General features: G+C 43.1%; 2 protein-coding genes across 6 annotated transcripts in view; one reads left to right on the forward strand and one right to left on the reverse strand.

Moving 5' to 3' along the window:
• The window catches only part of AKAIN1 (A-kinase anchor inhibitor 1), a 67,872-nt gene extending 58,133 nt beyond the window's left edge, over positions 1-9,739 (reverse strand). For 3 of the 5 annotated variants that reach the window (XR_009048162.1, XR_009048163.1, XR_009048161.1), the window contains exons 1-2: positions 9,515-9,739; positions 5,702-5,773 (exon numbers count right to left, since the gene is read on the reverse strand). The gene's annotated coding sequence lies outside the window, so the exon portion shown is untranslated. Of the gene's footprint in view, positions 1-5,701; positions 5,774-9,445 lie in introns of all 5 variants that reach the window. The other 2 variants (XR_009048165.1, XR_009048164.1) reach the window with 2 other exon arrangements.
• Positions 9,740-9,808: 69 nt separating this feature from the next.
• On the forward strand, positions 9,809-12,238 carry LOC130832013 (protein LDOC1-like; the record flags this gene model as incomplete). Its single annotated transcript, XM_057700543.1, has 1 exon — positions 9,809-12,238. A coding segment is annotated over one exon (399 nt), but the record flags the coding sequence as incomplete, so codon positions are not given.
• Between the last annotated feature and the right edge of the window lie 6,309 nt (positions 12,239-18,547).

Consider the following 18,547-nt stretch of genomic DNA (forward strand, 5'->3'; position numbering starts at 1 on the left):
GAAGGCCTGCAATTTCTGTGCTCCTGTGACTTTGGTGGGTGTGTAGACCCCATTTTGGAATTCAGTCTCACAAAGCCCATTTGTCTGCTCTAAGCCACACTCTCCAGTATCAGATTTACCACTAATAGAAACAATATTTTAATCTACGCCTGCCTGACTCCTTTGCCTCATCTGCTAATGGGTTCACAACTCTGCCCAGCAAGAAGGGTCAAGTTCATCAGGACCCCCTTCAAAAGCCAGTATCTCAGAGAACAGATTTGGGCTCAGATGATCTGTAAGAACTCTTCCAACTCCAGAAAGAAGTCCAGGGTTTACAGTCCTGCCTGGTAGCTGGAGGCAGCCGAGACAGAGACAGACATCATGGACTCACAGATTTTAGAAGTGGAAGGAAAATAAGATCATACGTTCAGAACTTTTCCATGAGAAACCTGAAAGCCAGAACATAGTTCTGGCAGGACCAGGCTATGACTCAGGCCTCCTGACTCCCTCCCAGTCCAGTGAGAACTTTATCTGAGGAAAACCTCAGTCTTAATCTCACTCCCTCCTGAAGGAGAAACAAAACAGACTGTCTTCCACAGGGTTTTTCTCCAAATGATCCCTACCTCTTCCCACACGTATATGCTGGCTCGTGACACAGCAAAACAAGGAGTGGGTATTTGGCCGCCGAAGGTAACATTGCTCTTAAACATTTTTCTCTCCGGGATCTTTGCTCCATCAGAGAAAAAGCCCACTACTTCCTGTAATCGCCTAAGTAACTGAAGACTTGAGGCCGACGACTCATGGACACCAATCTCAAAAGAGCCCTTAACACTGTTCCCTTTGCCAGTGACTCTCTCACTCCTCTAACTGCTCTAAGCCCCAGACAGACATCTCCCGCACTCGCAGGTGGTCCTACCACCTTCTCAGGCACGTTGAAGACCCCAGAGAGCAATGCCCTCTCCTCCCACATCCACCTGGACAAACCCAGCTGGCTGTGTGCCCAGCCCCTCCTTCTTCCCTCCACTTACAGCAGATAAGTATCCCTCAACCCACCTCCAGCCACTCCTCCCATGTGCTCAGACCCCATCCCCCTCCCACTTTCCCAGGTAAAATGCCCCCGTCAGTTCTCTCTCCCCTCTCCTGTGTTCTCTGCTGGTACCTCTCATCCGGTCCTGCCCATCAACATTTCAGCTCAAATCTCTTCTGAACAAAAACAGAAAACACTTTCTCTCAACACCATACCCAACTCCACTATGACCACATTCTGGGCCAGATCAGATCTCTCAGAGGACTAAGGACTGAGCTACTCTTTCCTACGTGTAAAGCAAACATGAAAACAATGGACAGAAAGCCTGATAGAATTATGAGTTTTGGGTAATGACTCCTTTAGTTCATTGTTTCAAACTGTCAAGTACTAAACTCTTTCCACATCTGTTTTGTTTTTCTGCTCCTACTCTGCTGCGAGCTGTGCCTTAAGCACACACTCAACCTGCTCAATGGGTTGTCCAGGAGTTGCCCTTTCTCTCTCATATTCACAACCAAAGTAATTGGGTTTTCTATAACTTACTGTCTTCATTGCCCCATTTCTCCTGCCACCATTGCATCAGTCTAGTTTCTGCCCCAATCACTCCACCAAAAGGCCTATTAGCGAGGTTATCACTGACCTCTAAGCATCTAACGGGTATCTCTCAGTCCTCATCTTATTCCACCTCTCGGTAGATTCTGACTCTATTGACCTCCTGCTTTCCTTTTTGAACCACTCTTTTTTTCCTTAGCTTTTGTGCTTCTGGTTTTCCTGCTCCTTCTGTGACTGTTCCCCCTCAATCTCATTGTCACTCATCCCTCCTCCATGAGCCTTTAAGAGTTAGAGAACCTAAGGGCTCTTCCTAGATCCTCCTCTGTTTTTACTTTATAGGCTTTCTCTAGGCAACGCCATCCAGTTCTATGGCTTTGGTTACCATGAATTTTTAGAACTCTACAATTTATCATTCAAACCAGAGCATTTTTAAGAGTAAAGGAGGGGTACTATTAGCAATTATGCCCAGACTCTTCAGGGCCAACTTGGATATATGGTGACCCTATCCCTATGTCAATGAGCCCCAAATGTACTTCCCCAGTGAAGACCTCTTCTCTGAGCTCCAGACTCACAGGTCTAGTTGCTCACTCACTATATGCACTTGGATTCATTAATTCACACTTTTAACAAACACTGAGAATCTACTATAGGTCGAGCACTGTCTCAAGAACTGATGATACAACAGTGAACAAAGCAGACAGAGCTCCAGTCCTTATCACACTTATATTCTTTCTGGGGAGAGAGGAACAAAAGCACGAACATATAAAAACAGATATTTTTCACCTTGATAAATGCTGTGGAGAAAAATTATGTGGAAGAAGGGAATACAGATTGTTGGGAAGAAGTTGGAAACTTTTAGTAGTGTGATCAGGCTTACCTGATCAGGTGACTTTGAGAAAAGGCCTGAAAAGGGTAAAGAAGCAATGAAAGCAGACAGCTGAGCAGAGGAAACAAAAGGTGCAAAATCCTGTACGTGGCAATGTGCACGGCACCCTTGAGGAACAGCAATAGTGCCAGGTGGGTGAGGCGGAGAGAGCAGGGAGAGAGCAGGGAGATAGATCAGGGCTCTAACAGGAGGCCTACAGCATATAGGGCCTTGGAGACAACTGTAAGGACTTTGGCTCTTACTTGGAAGAAACGGGAAGCCATTGCAGGGTTTTGAGCAGAGGAATGACACGATTTGACTTGTGTTTTCAAAGTGCCACTCTGGGCATGGGGCTGGGAGTAGAAGCAGGCGGCCCAGCTAGGATGCCAGCAGGGTAATCCAGCAGAGCAATTATGGCAGCTCCAGTCAAAGTATCAACAGTTAAACTGGTGAAAAGTGATCAGGTTCCATACGTATTTTGAAGATGGAGCCAATAGGATTTGCTGTTGGTTGGATATAGGGATTGAGAAGAAAAATGGAAGTCAAGGATAAACTCCAGGGTTTTGGCCAGGGCAACTAGAAAGATGATTCTTCCATTTTCTCAGATGGAGAAAACTTCAGGAGACGCAGGTCCAGACACGAGGAGCAGAAATTCACCTGGGGACTCGTGACATTCGAGACACGCATTAGACATCCAAGAGGCCTCTTAAGTAACTGGCTGGATGTGTAAGTCTAGAGCTCAGGGAGAGATCTAGGCTGGAAATAAAAACTGGGGAGGCTTCAGTTCTATTCATGGAACTGAAATCCATGAGCCTGGACAAGATCACTCTAGAAGTGGAGATGGAGAAGAGGGCCAAGAAATGAGATCCAGGCACTCAAAACTGAGAGCACAGGGAGGTGAGGAAGAACCAGCAAAGGTGACTGGGAGGAGCGTCCAGAGGGTGGGAGTAAAACCAAGACAGTGTGATATTTGAAAACCAGAGAAGAAAGAGCTTCAGGATGGAAAGAGTGATCTGCTATCACACTCATCTTCAGCATTGCTATCAAATGCTACCAACAGGTCAAGTAAAATGAGGACTGAAAGTGGCACGGAGGTCATAGTGACCTCGATACACTCAGGATAAGTGAAGTACCAAGTATGAAGGTCGGATTGAAGTGGTTTGAGAGAGGATGGGAGGAGATAAAATAGAGACAGTGAACACAAACAACTCAATTGAGGAGTTTCACTGTTAAGAGAAGGAGAGAAAATGGACATTAGCCAGAGAGAAGAGTGAGGTCAAGAGAAGATTTTGGTGGAGGAGATGGGTGATAATGCAGGGGAGAGAGGAGAGAGTTTCTGAGTATTCTGCTTGACCTTGAGTGGTCCCATCCTAGGAGGAAATGGGATCACAAGTGAAGAGGTTAGCCTTTGCTAGGGGTAAGCTTAGTTCCTCTGTAATAAGGGAAAAAAAGGCACAACAAATGATTACAGACACCTACAGGTGGGTAGATATGTTAGTGGGAGTTCGTGGATGTTCTCTTCTGACTGCTTCTGTTTCTCAGTGCGGCAGGACGCAAGCTCATCTGCTTAGAGTGAGAATTGGGAAAAAAATATTTGAGGTGTGCGCAGCATGAAACAATCACCAAGGAGAGTTGAAGAGCGAGCACTAGTGAAAGCAAGTATGATTTTCAGGCAGCACTGTGGGTATGTTTGACATTAATGGTCATATATATTAAGCCTATTCAGCATGGCTTTGTGGTTTTTCTCCAGCATGAGGGTAGGTAAGAGATTTCTTTGAATCTCTTTCCTGCCCTAAATTTAAGTAGGATTATGTTTCTTCCAAGAAGAGAGACTGAAGTAAGAGAATGTCAAGGGAGTCAAGCATGTACGTGAAGGGGTGATTATAATGAGGCTACGGAAGGAACAGAAATCAAATAAAGTGGTCAATGAGATCAGAAAAGAGTGGGAAGCCGTGAAACCACAAGAGATCAGTAGACTACAGGTACTGGTGGGAAAAGCAACACTGGAGGAGGGGTATTAAGGAGAGTAAGCTGGAAACGTAAGAACTGGTGGTAATAGGGTGGTTGGAATTGAGATTAAGGAAGGGTATAGTTATTAGTGATGGCAGGCTCAACATGTCCAAGTTAAAACTCTGATCCTCTTCCAACGTTTCCTATCTTAGTAAATGAAGTTACCAAGCTTTTCCTTCAGTGCATGCAAAGCATCACTACATCTTGTCCACTTGACCTCTTACAGAATTCCCAAAGCAGTCTGCTTCTCTCTTTTCTCCTGGTACTCTGCTAATCCAAGCTACCATTGTCTTTTGCTTGGACAATCGTAACAGCCTTTTGGTTGGTCTTCTCACATCTGCTCTGACCCCAACTATAGCCAGAGCAATCTCTTCAAAACAAATAATCATGTGCCCTGGTAATTAAAACTTCAGTGGCTTTCTATTGTGCTTAGGATGAAGACCAAGATTTGTAATGCAGCCCACTGGGCACCTGCACTGTCTTGACCCCGCCTCTTTCCCCAGCCCTAGCTAGCACTGTTCTCCCTCGCACTCTGTGCTCTAGACATGCTGGGATTTTTCAGTCTTCAGATACACCATACTTCTGACATGAGAGACTATGCCTACTGCCTTTGTGAAAATCCCCCTCTCCTCCCTCATTAATGCCTTCACATCCTTCAGATTTCAACGCAGCTGCCCTTTCTTCAAGGCCCACTTCTCTGATTCCACAGTATCAATTGGGGGCCCCTGTCATAATTTTTCTTTTACTCTGCTGCCCCAATTTCCTTTAATCGTGGATCATGAGCTCCAGAATAGAAGCAACTGCATCTGTTTTTATTCACTGTTGTGTCCTTGTGCCTAGGACAATCTGACACATAATTCCATCCTTTAAAGGACCACTTAACCTTGGTAAACTGATAATCACATAAGCCATATTATTGCCTCTGCTATTAAAATCTTGAATTCAGTGAATCCCTTAATGCTTTGCTTCCCACATGAAAAGCTCTGAAAATTCAATAAAACCATCCCTCCCACCAAAAATGCCAAAATTCATTTAAGTATTGTATAGAGCTTTGAAACCAACAAATGGCCTCTGATAAATACTCTGACATTTATAATCTCTTTGGTAAAGACACTGTCTTACCCGTATCATCAACTTTCTAATTTTTGATTGCTTCCAAAATACTTTCACATGCATTACTCAATTGATTCCCCTAAAAAATCTGTAAAGGTTGGTGAATACAGCTGGGGCTCCAGACATGCTGACAAATGATCAAAAAGAGAGACTGTTACCTTAGTGTGGGGCCCACGTCAGAACAAAGCCCGTTCATTCCAGGAGGCAGGAGGACTGTCTCCTAAGGATATCTGCAAGAAAAATATACCCATTTAAAATGCTATTTCCAGTCCATAGGTTATGCATTCATCAAGCCCCTATAGTTTACGAGTCTCACAAGTCTTTTTAATGTGGCATCAGGGGACATCTCACTTCCTGACTCACAGTTTGAGTCACTGTAAATGATCCCCCAAAGAGTGCAAACAAGTGATAAAGGTGCATGTTGGACAACAAAAGCATCCGTTTATTTGACAGTCACACTGTCTTTTGTCATCATTGCTTTTAGCAGTTTGAAATATATTCTGATAGGGACATGGTTCTGCATTTACTTGCCTAAAAGAAGTAACTATGTTGAAATATTCCTGATTTAACTTTTTTTCTAAAAGAATTGTGAGCCAAATAAAAAACAACGTTCAGATGAGTTCTCCCACAAATGCCCACTTTTGTTTAGGCCATTTCTCCTAATATCTTCAAGTTTTATTCTAAAATGATCAAATTTACACATAGCTGATTTTATGTGTCAAGCGGGCAAGACTATGCTAAGTAGCTGTTCGGTCAAACACTGGCTTTCCAGTTGCTGTGAAGGTGTTTTTTGGATGTGATTGACACGTAGAATCATTGACTTTAAAGTGAGCAGATTACCCTCCATGACATGGGTGGGCCTCATTCAATCAGTTGAAGGCCTTAAGAGCAAACACTGAAGTTTCCCAAAGAAAGAATTCTGCCTTCAGACGACAACACAGAAATTCTGCCTGAGCTCTCAACTCAGACTCAGAACTGCAACATCAACTCTTCTCTGAATCTCCAGACTGCCAGCTTGTCCTACAAATTTTGGACTTGCTAGTCCCAGAATGGCAAAAGTCACCACCCCCCCCCCAATTTAATAAATTTAATAAGTTTAACATTCTCTACTACAACCCTGTTCAGAGCAGGTATATACCGTCATTCAGTGTATTTTCTCTTAAGCCTTGTAAAACATCTTGAGAATGCGTGGAACCACACACACACAATTCCTGGTCCTGATTCTTATTTGTCATAAGGAATTTTTTTTTTGGTAGGATACACTTGAAAGATAATTTCCTGTACAATATATCCACAAATATACCCTTGATTAAAGAATAATTAACACAACTAAAAGAAGAATGTATTAGGGTTCTTTAGAGAAACATAACCACCTCATTTAACCTTAACTGCCTCCCTAAATGCCTTATTTTCAAATACAATCACACTGAGGATCAGGGCTTCAATGTTTGAATTTTGAGGGGACCCAATTTGTTCCATAACACACTTTAAGAAGCTAGAAAGAGAAGAGCAAATTAACCCAAAGCTAGCAAAAGGAAGGAAATAATAAAGATTAGAACAGAGATAAGTGGAATAGATAACAGAAAAATAGAATCATTGAAACCAAATGTCTGTTCTTAGAAAAAAATCAACAAAATTTACAACCTCTAGCTAGGCTGAGAAAGAAAAAAGAAGATGCAAATAACTAAAATCCGAAATTAAAATGGGGACAGTACAACCAACTTTACATAAATAAAAATAAAAAATAAAAGAATGTTATGAATAGTTGTTCACAAATAAATGAAATTGAAAAATGCCCTAGAAACACACAAATTACCAAAACTGACTCAAGAAGGAATAGGAAGGGGACTTCCCGGGTGGCCCAGTGGTTAAGAATCCTCCTTCTAGTGCAGGGGACATGGGTTCAATCCCTGGTAGGGGAACAGGGATCCCATATGCCACGGGGCAACTAAGTCCACACTCCACAACTACTGAGCATGTGAGCCACAACTAGAGAGACTGCATGCTGCAATGAAAGATCTCACCTGCTGCAATGAAAGATCCCACATGCTGCAATGAAGATCCCTCATACTGCAACTAAGACCCAATGCAGCCAAAAATAAAAAAACTGTTTTTAATTTTTTTAATTAAAAAAATAGAAAAACTGAACAGACCTATAACAAATAGATTAAATCAATGATTAAACAACAACAACAACAACAACAACAACAAAGCAAGAACTCCCAGCACAGAAAAGCTCAGGATCAGATGACCTCTCATATATCTGGCAACATGGTTTTTTAAAAAATGTATTTTGTAATATATGATATGTGCAAAAGAACATATATGGTGATTATTAGTTAACAGAAAGCATATCCTCACTGTTTTGAGCTGAATGCCCAGTCTTGTACTTGAGTTCATAAATTTTGTATTTCTTATATTGAGGACAAAGTAAGTTCATTTTGGCGCTGAAACTTTAAATTACACTTTGATACTATCTGTAGCTCCAGAGAAATTCCATAAGTTATATTGACTCAATAAATGGCTATCTTTTTTAGATGAATTGAATATGATGACGTGTTATCTTTTTCCTCAGCAAAAATAATAATAGTAATAATAATAATTTCTAGCTAAAAAGGAACAGAAGAACACTACACGTTCTTCAGATTAAGCCTGAGATCTGAAATGCAGTCTAACTGAAGCTTGGCATTCATCCTCTGTGCTTTCCAAAATTCCCTTCAGATAACTAATGTGTTAAAAATGGAAAGGATTTCTTTCATGTTTCCTTAATTGTTTTCTTTCATTTTTAATACATGTTATTGTTTTTCTTATTATAAAATCAAGTCACTTCAAAAATGCAGATATATAAAATAAAAATTTTACCACCCAAAGATAATCACTTTTTTGTTGTATGACTTTTTTCTTTCTTGAGGTACATATATTTTAAATAACTGATAGCAATTAGTTTTATATTTTGTTTCTGAAAGTGTTTTATCACAATTTTTGACCTGCAGTTTTATTAGGAAATATATTATTTGATTAATACAAACTAGTCTCCAACAGCAAAATACCAAATAAAAGTACCTCAATTAAAAGCCAGAATCAAAACCTACCATCTCCTTGTAAATGACAAATAGAGGCTTCTGGCAAAAAAAGTATTACTTTTCATTTCTAAAAAGTCAAAAATTATATTTTTGAGTAAATGGAACTACTCATCAAGATATGCTTGTGAGTTTCTTAATCCCTGAAACACAAAGCAATACCTCCTCCTGAAACTTCCTCCCCACATTTTCACCTCGGGTAGTTCTGGCATGGGAGGGTCCTCGGGGTCACAGTGATGGAAAAAAAAAAGGAGATGGTTAGGTAGGAAAGAGGTCGGAGCAGAGCCTTATTACAGGAGAAACAGAGCCCACAGCCAGCGCCTGCAAACGGTGGCTGAATTGGGCCAGATGGAAGGTGTTCCCCTCATTAATATAAACACAGACGCCGTTAATCTCGACAGGACCCCTTCCTATCTACAGATCCTGCCGCCACCTGAAGTTCAAGCTCATCTTCCAACACCTGGCCCTCAACGTGCTACTGACTTTGTAGCCAAAGTGTGTATGCTTTCGGAGCTGCTTGTCGCCTCAGGTAAACAAAAGCAAACCAACCAACCAAAGAACCAGCAAGGGCTTCACAGAGTGGGGAGGCTTAGATGAGACACAATAAGGCGTCTGGCACCTGAGAGACACTGCGGCTGGGACAAATGCTGCTTGTCCCGTCAACTTGGAAGCCCCAAGGGACTGTCTACTCTGCAGGCACGGAGGGCTTTATTAGAACTACCTCCTCATGGCTGTGACACCTTGGGCATAACGTGCGAACAGCCAGGAACATGGAACTTTAAACTTCAGACCTGCGCGGCACCGCGCGAGGAGCGAGCGAACCTGCAGCCTCCCAGGGCACCGCGGCTTTCCCTTTAAACACCTGCGCGCCGACCCGCGGAGGGAGCCCACCGGAAGTCGCTGCGCGCTGCCACGGAGTCAGATTCCTCCGCCGAGCGCGGCGCTCGGCCCCGCGGCTCAGCCGCCAGTCTACCCCAGGTTTCCTCCTCTCCCCGCCGCCCGCCGGCTTCAGGCTTCCCGGCTTCCGCTCCTCCGGCCAACAGTTCCGGCGACCCTGCCCGCCGGCTCTCGGGCCTAGGCTCGGCCCGGACCGCGGGACCCGGTCGCGCCGCCGCCGGGACCCGCCCCCAAGCAACACGCACTTCCGGCGGCGCGCCGGCGGGGACGGAGCCCGGTGGGCGGTGATGGAGGCGCTTAGCGGTGGTGGTACGGAATCTCCTGACCTACGATCATGCCCTGCGCAGGGAGAACAATGAGCCCATGGACCAGGTGCGGCGGCTGCTGTGCGAGAAAGCCAACCTGCTGGCCCAGGTGCGCCCGCCCGCCTGCCCGGTGGCTTTTCCCGAGACGTTCCAAGGCAACTCCGCCCGGCTTCCCGAGTTTTTGATCCAAGCGGCCTCTTACATGAGGTTCTTCGAGGCCAGGTTCTCGAACGATACCGTTAAGGTGGCGTTTTTAATCAGCCGCCTCAGTGGGCCGGCCAAGGAGTGGGTTGGGCCCTACATCGAGAGGGAGAGCCTGATCCTGGCGCATTACGAGGGCTTCGTGGACGCGCTGACGCGGGCCTTTGGCAGGAACGGGTAGGAAACGGCAGGGCCTCGAGCCCCGGCGCCCCCCACGGACAGGGTCGTGGTTGACCTTGACTCACAAAGAGCTCTCCAGTCCTCACGGGCTGGGCCCGGATCCTGCGAGGAAGCCCCGCTGCCTTTGCACTCGGCCCGGCCACTGGCGGGGTACCCGTTAGTCATTGAACGGACCACCCCGAATCGCGCCCCTGCCACCTGCCGCCTCTGAAGACTGCTGCTGACCGCCCTGGACGATCTGGGCCAGCCTGGCAAGTGTCTGAGCTTGTCACACCCCCGGGGACACCGATTTGGAAAGCTCAGGCCCAGAGACAGCTGCCAGGGTTCACGTGCCTGGCAGACAAATATTGACACTTCTGCCCCAGGAACCTGTTTTCCACCTACTTAGTTTCTGTTCTGAAACCACCACAGGCTCACAGATTGTGCTTTTTAGTCAGAGAAATCCAGCCGCTGAACAGTACCTGGAAAAAGTATTTTCTTTTAAAATGTAAATATGTATCTTACAGCACCATATGCTGGGGACTGTACTTCGGGTTACAGGAGAAACAGATGAGTTAAGACCAAATGTGTCTCCACAGGAACGCAATTGTGAGAGAAAATTCTAAGTGCATATTTTGATGTCTGGGAAAATAATGCTTCTGAGTGCAAAGAATGGCATATTTGCTTCTTGTTTTATAGCCTTTTTTTACTTTTCACCTCGTGGTTTTAAAATAATGTGTTAAAAATATGTGCAGCTTACATGGGAGGCAGAAAACCCAACTTGAGCACTTTCTGTGTTTGCTCCTGAATCTGGCAAAGATGGTGTTTTTAAAGATGGGTGTAACTTGCAGCAAAAAGAATGGGGGCGAGGCGGGGAATGGTGCATTCCTTAATCTATAGCCGCCGAGCGTTTATTCCCCTATAGTAAGTGATTTGACTCCCTCCTTTTTTGTAAATTACTTAAACAGTTTTGGCCTCAGTTTTTCTTCTGTAATTAAAGTCATTACTTGGTCATTAAAATTTGGTTCAAAATTCTGTGATTCTCTTATAGGGCCAAAGAAGAAGAAAAAGGAAGGTCTAAGCCCTCTTTTTTATTTATTTATTTAATTTATTTATTTTATTTATTGGCTGTGTTGGGTCTTCATTGCTGCACATGGACTTTCTCTAGTTGCTGGGAGTGGGAGCTACTCTTCATTGTGGTGCACAGGCTCCTCATTGTAGTGGCTTCTCTTGTCACGGTTTCTAGGCATGTGGGCTTCAGTAGTTGCGGCACACGGGCTCAACAGTTGTGGCTCACGGACTCTAGACCACAGGTTCAATAGTTGTGGCGCACGGGCCCAGCTGCTCCGTGGCATGTGGAATCTTCCCAGAGCAGGGCTCAAACCCGTGGCCCCTGCACTGGCAGGTGGATCCTTACTCACTGCGCCACCTAAGAAGTCCTGAGCTGTCTTAGACAAAGGAGTTCTTGAAATCCTCCACAGACCAAAATCTGTAACTGCCTTTTCTTATATGTCCATGGGTTTTGTCATTCTAGTGGTCAATATAGTTTCACTGAAATAGCTTGAATTCCTATTTCCCATCTTCATGTTAAGAAAAACTCATCACTGCCCCCTTGGTGGACAGTTCACTATACCTAAGGACTAGTGAAAACCTCTAATTATATTTGTGCATGATTTGATTAAAGACAGGTTATAGCAATCTAAAATACAACACAAATGAACTTATCTACAAAACAGACTCAGAACCTCAGAATAGGCTTGTGGTTGCCAAGGAGGAGGGGAGTGGTGGAGGGAAGGAATGGAAGTTTGTGGTTAGCAGATATAAACCTAGTATATATAGGGTGGATAAATAACACAGTCCTACCGTACAGCACAGAGAACTGTATTCAATATCCTGTGATAAACCACAATGGAAAATAGTATGAAAATATATATATATTTTTATATATGTCACTTTGCTGTACAGAAATGAACACTATTGTAAATCAACTATACTTCAATAAAATAAGTTAAAAAAAATTAAAATCTATGTTCTTGCCATAAAAATTCAGCGACAAAAGGCCTTCATCTACCTATTTTGCCATGCAGGGTTGAGCAAGAATACTACCTGACCACTAAACAACACTCCCACAACCTGCTCATCCCCCAATTAATGCTCATTTTGTGCACCTGTCAATACACTTTAATTCTGCAACTATAAATCAACTATACTTCCAATAAAATTTTTTAAAAAGACAATTTATAGCAATTATTTTATCATTGCCAGTTAGCATTGTAAGAGCTTGTGAGGCGACTGGGCCCCTCAACGTGACCTCATAAACCATACTTTTGCGGTATGTATGTACTAACAAAATTGATTCTTGGTCCTATTTTCCCACAGTAAAAAAAACTACAGAATATAGCACCTCCCAAAATTTCAGTAAACCTCACAAGAGCACATATTTCATAAGATACAAAACTTTCTAATGAAAGATCAGCATCAACATTGAAGAAATCGATAGAGCGTAACTCAGAAGTCAAAATATCTCGTACTTAATTTTCTATAGCTCTTTTTTTGTTTTGTTTTCTTTAAGGCTATCCTAGATCTCCACCAAAAGGAAAAAACAGGAAAAGAAAGTATACAAGCTTTGCTTACAGTTACACAGAGAGACAGGAGGAGGGAGAGAAGGTCACTTACTGGTCAGTGACCTCCACATCAGACTTTTCCATCTCTGAAATAAGGTCATAACAGATGATTAGTTCCTTGTTTCCTTTAGTCTCCTGCTGAATGGTCTCCAGAGAATGTTCCTCATCTGGCCCTTTATCAGGCTTACCTAGAAGGCCAACAGGCTGCTGGGGCCTTTCCTCTGGACCTGAGCGATTTCCTCATCTGCCAGATTGAGGATCTCTTCTGTGTTGGCCTTTACTGTTTGGGATTCTTTGGCCTTCTGTTTCACTCCTTAATCTGTAATCCTCAATTCAGGTATTCAGCCATTCTTCATTCATGAGACATTAGCCTTCAGTCACCTCCTTCTGCTTCTCAAATCCCTTGAAAAGATCAGAGAAACATGGTTCATGGAATTTGTCTGTAGTAAATTGACTTTTCAGACCTTATAGATTTCAGCTTTGGCAAGCTTCTGTTTCTGTACCTTCTCCATCACCTGGGGTACATCCCAAAAAACGTATCATAATTTTCCCCATCTCCAAACATTTCACATGGAACTCATTTGCTTTTCAGTTTCAGGTTCTCCATTTGCATGGCTTTAACTGCCATGTCCAGGTCCTTCTGGGTAAACTGCAGTACATCCATGGATGGGACCAGTGGACAGAAAAAAGTCCATGGCCTGAGGACACAAGTGGGAGAGTCCATCACAGGGATACCCAGAGCTCCTAAGACAGCAAATGCCACCAGCCTCACTTTAGGTGGTCTTCCTCAGGAAGGCTTCACATCATGAATGTTGTCTATTTCGGTGGCCACAGAAACCAATTTATTAGGGCTATCTTTCGAAAGTGGGTTGAAGGAGGAATAAAGGACTTTTCTCAAAGCAGACTCTTTAGATGAGGATGTCCCAAACTACTCCAGATTCTCCACATCAGCCCCTAGGCCTACAACTTCAGCTGGGGCTCTGAAGCTCTCTTCTTGGAGGTCTGTGGCAGGTTCTGGCCCACGTTGAGAAAGGGGGAGCAGAGCTCACTGCCCAGACTGCGTATGTGAACCCATGCCTCCAAAGAACACACTACCTGCTGCTCTGAGTCTCCGCTGTCTTTTTATCCTCATGTGATTCCAATTTGCACCCCAAATTGAGAAACTCTGAGAAAGGACAGGTTTTGTCCCCCAGCAGAAAGCCCGGTGCATTTAAGAAGGGATTCATGTGAAAAAATTGCACAATTGTCTAGTTTCTCTTGAGTTTGGCTTGTTTGGCTTTACCTGATTTGGGCATTTTGTAATTTTCCAGAATATCAGGCAACTCTTCATATATTCAATTAAAGAATGCACTCGAAGAGCATAATTTTTCATGCTTTTGCTTTTATTTCTATTATGCAAGTTGTTACGATGTGACTGTCTTGCCTAAACTAAGGTTCATCTAATATCTATTGCAGACATCTTAATTTCTTACCAACTAATTAAAGGTAATGTATTAGCAGAGCAGTGACTATGTAATGCAAACTGCAGATAACTATTAATTCAAGTTGAGTGAAATCCTTCATCTTCCCTAGATCCTTTTCAAGTGGCCTGCTGTCAAGAGTGCTCTACAAGGATTCTCAAACTTTAGGGAGCATCAGTCTTGACTGAGGGATTTATGAAAAAACACGGATTGCCTGGCCCTAACTCTAGAGTTTCTGATTGAGAGGGTCTGCATTGCGATTTGAGAATTTGTTTTTCTAACTAAAGTTCGTAGGTGATGCTGATGCTGTTGGTGTAAGGTAAAACACATTAGAAATAAGAAAAATGTTTATTTCTCCCCGGTGCAAAGAAAAAGAGAGAATTTACTTTAGAAAACTTGTCCTTGGGGGCTCTTTCTCTGCCTTTTGAAATGTATGGAGATCTTTTTAAAAGCTTATAAGCCTCTTTCCCATTTTGCAATCTAGGAATTTCTCTTTGAAAGGGGACCTGGAGCCATCCCATAGAACTGTAGTCCTCAAGAGGATAGCACCCCTTCCTCCCAGTTTCCTGGGAGTATAGGAGCCTAACTCCAGCAGGTACCTGTCTCCAAACACAAACCTACCTTCTGTCATAAAGATATGAGAAATTTATTTTTCCTTTATGTGAAGGCAGTTAGTCCTCTTACTTATCAGTTACCCTTTATCTTGAAAACGTGGAGGTAATGGGTTTCATCTGCCTGGCTACATAAACGGTGTGATTTCTTTTTGTCTTTGCTATCTCTTTAGTGGCTTTTCTGTGATTCATATCACGTTCTGGTTCAATGCTTGTTCAAAATAAAACCGTTTCCTTTCTCTTCTATCTTTGTGAAGTGGTTTTCTAGGTTGACAAGACATTTTGTTTTTAATTATATTTTTCTGACATTGGTCAGGGCTGCATTTTGAGAACCACTGCACAACATGAACCTACCTGTAGAATTTTACATTTCTCTCTAGAACTTTACTTTGTTGGTTTCAGCCTGTGGCATTTTAAATCTTTGAATTTTTCAATTTTGATTCTATCATCCTCCCTATTTATATCATTTACAAAATTGATAAATTTATTTTGTTTTCCAAATCATTAGTAAGTTCAGAAAAGAGGCAGCAAGTGTCCCTGTAACATGCAATGCTCACATTACTAGTCTCCAGACAACTGTCTATCATGTAATGTGCTAGTATTGCGGACACAGCTATGAACAAGGCAGTCCTGATTCTCCAGTAGCTTACACCTGGGAAGATAAAGAAACAGGCCATTATAATGCAGGACTGCAGCAGGGAGGAGGCAGGAAGGGCTGCCTGTGGTAGCACAAAGGGGTGCCCCTAAGCCCAGCCTCAGAGGGTGTTAAGGATTGAATATTTGTGTTCCTCCAAAATGCATATGTTAAATCCTAACCCCCATGTGCTGGTATCGGGAGCTGAGGCTTGTGGGGAGGAAATTAGGTCCTGATGGTGGAGCCTGCATAAACTGCATTTAGAGCCCTTACAAGAAAAGACGTAAGAGGTTGCTTCCTCTCTCTGCTCTCTGCCATGGGAAGATATGGCAAGATGGCCATCTATAAACAAGGACGCAGGCCTTCACTAGGCCCAGGATCTGCCAGCACCTTGATCTTGGACTGCCTAAACTTTAGAGAGCTTATGCTCTAAGTCACCCAGTCTAGGGCATTTGTTATAGCTGACTAAGATGGGGAGTCAAAGATGGCTTCCTAAGAGAGTTGCCAAAGCTGATATTCAAAGGATGAGTGGGTGTGAGGGGAAGGCGGACCAAAATGTTGGTCTAGGCAAAGGACTAGTATTTGCAAAGCCCAGAGGTCTGAGAATATGATACATTTAGGGAACTGCAGGTAGTTCAACAAAGTTGGGGGTGGTGATTAGAGATGCTGTTGGGGAGTAGGCGGAGGCCAGATTGCTCTGCCTAGGGACAGCTTCACACACCTGTATATCTATCCAATTACTTTACCATCCAAGTTATGTTTCTCCATTTTATCTATGTGTACATCTTACGACTAGGTCAGATTACCCACAGCTGAGATACACTAGGCATCTATCCAATCTCTCATGCCAGTAATTCTACAGTAACAAATGAGGTTAATTCAACAGGCACGTTTATAATCAAATTGCCTCATGATAATCACTGCTTTCTCATCAAAATGCTCACCAGTCATCTATATAATAATCCATTATAAGAAAATGTATAAAATTTTATCAAGCATGCTGGTTTAAGGGTTTAAAGAACGTCTTTTTGACTCCTGACACACTTCTGTAGGTTTTTTGTGTTTTGCTTTGCTTTGTTCTAAGTGCCCTGGAAAGAATTCCCCTTGGAATGCTCACCACTCTCTTCACTACCATTGGACTTATATTCCTCCTATATGATGTGATTCTTCTGTTTTCAAAAAAGCATGTGGTACCTGGGACTGGGAAGCTAAGTTGAAGGAACTGGAAAATGTGGCATTGGTGTGATGGAAACAGGCAAGTAGGTGGTGTGGGCTTTGATGGTAGAGGCTGGAAAGCTGATGGTCCTTATTATGTGATCACATCCAACAGCAATGGATCACATTTCCATGTACTGTGTCTTGGAAGGCAAGTGATAAGGATGTAAGATTAGGGAAGATGGTAGGAAAAATCCAGAATGTTCTTATTTTCTGTTCTTGCCAGTCTTAAAGAGACAAACTGCGACTAGTGTAAGCAAGTCTGCAGGTAGAGCTGGAAAGAAATATAGCTGTGCTGAGGAAGTACTGTCTGCCTTTGGCCTACAGTCTAATCTGACTCAAAATCCTGAATGCGGAGCCTTGCAAGGGTTGAAAATACAAGCGCTCCTGTACCCCAATCAGAAGCAGTTATCAGCAGTGACTGTACAGAGATAGTCTTATGAGATGAAACTGTGGCCAGGTATCAGTTATCTATTGTCAAAATAATGCTGCTCTGTGTGTGTGTGTGTGTGTGTGTGTGTACATTTTAAATAGCCTACAACTCAGTGGCTTAAAATAATAGGCATTTACTTAGCTCCTGAATCTGCAGGCCAGGTGAGTGCATTTTGGTCTTAGCTGGGCTTAGTTGCATCCACCGTCAGCTTCAAGGTGTAGCTCATTGACCCTGAGCTGGGCTCTCTCACATGTCTGGCTGGGATTGGCTGCTCTGCTGGTCTAGGATGACCTTGTCTGAGACCAATAGACTTATACTCCTCTACCACCTCATCCTCCAGCAGGCTAGCCCGGAAATGTTTCTCTCTTTAAGGCAGAGGATTAAAAAAGCAAGAGTTACGTGCAGCCACTTTTCCAAGCCTCCATTTGTGTCATGCTTATTAATGCCAATTGGCCAAAGCAAACCTAATGGCCAAACCTAAGATTCCAGTGTGGGGCAGAATCAGTGGTGCACCAGAGCCAGGGCTCATTAGCTCACAAGCATCCATTGTGAGATTTTCAGGAACTTGGTGAGCCAGTTGTTAACCACAGCCCTTATTTAAAATTAAATTCTTGTAATTATATTATATTAAGACAAAGATCATAAATACTCAAAACGGGACTTCCTAGGTGGCGCAGTGGTAAAGAATCTACCTGCCAATGCAGGAGACACGGGTTCGAGCCCTGCTCTGGGAAGATTCCACATGCCACAGAGAAACTAAGCCCGTGCGCCACAACTACTGAAGCCCATGTGCTTCAACTACTGAAGCCCATGCGTCTAGGGCCCGTGCTCCACAACAAGAGAAGCCACTACAGTGAGGAGCCTGTGCACCGCAATGAAGAGTAGCACCCGCTTGCAGCAACTAGAGAAAGCCCGTGTGCAGCAATGAAGACCCAACACAGCCAATAAATAAATTAAATAAATTAAAAAAAATTTTAATAAATAAAAATAATAATAAAATAAATGAATACTCAAAACTAATGACTTCCTAGGTACTTTACTACATTTTACTACTGTCTATGCTCTGAAGGTTATTTAAGAGTTTGGTGGAAATAAATCATGTCACTCTTGTAGCTTGACATCTGCTATTGTAGGAGTGTTTATATCGTGGAAACTGACAAACACAGATCAGGGATTGAGATATTGTTTTGTTGATTGCCTAGCTTAAGACAGTGATAGAGAAAACAGTAATGCAGATTAAAGTTTAAAGTGTATTGTGTCATAGCTATTACATTGTGAATGTAATTAATGTAATTAAATTAAAGAAATATTCTTCTAGTTGCTTGGAAACTATTATCACATTCTGTAAACACGTCACCTCACTGACAAACAGTTGAAATTATAAC

The sequence above is a fragment of the Hippopotamus amphibius genome, chromosome 11 (assembly GCF_030028045.1).
Source record: "Hippopotamus amphibius kiboko isolate mHipAmp2 chromosome 11, mHipAmp2.hap2, whole genome shotgun sequence".
NCBI classification, from domain to species: Eukaryota; Metazoa; Chordata; class Mammalia; order Artiodactyla; family Hippopotamidae; genus Hippopotamus; species Hippopotamus amphibius.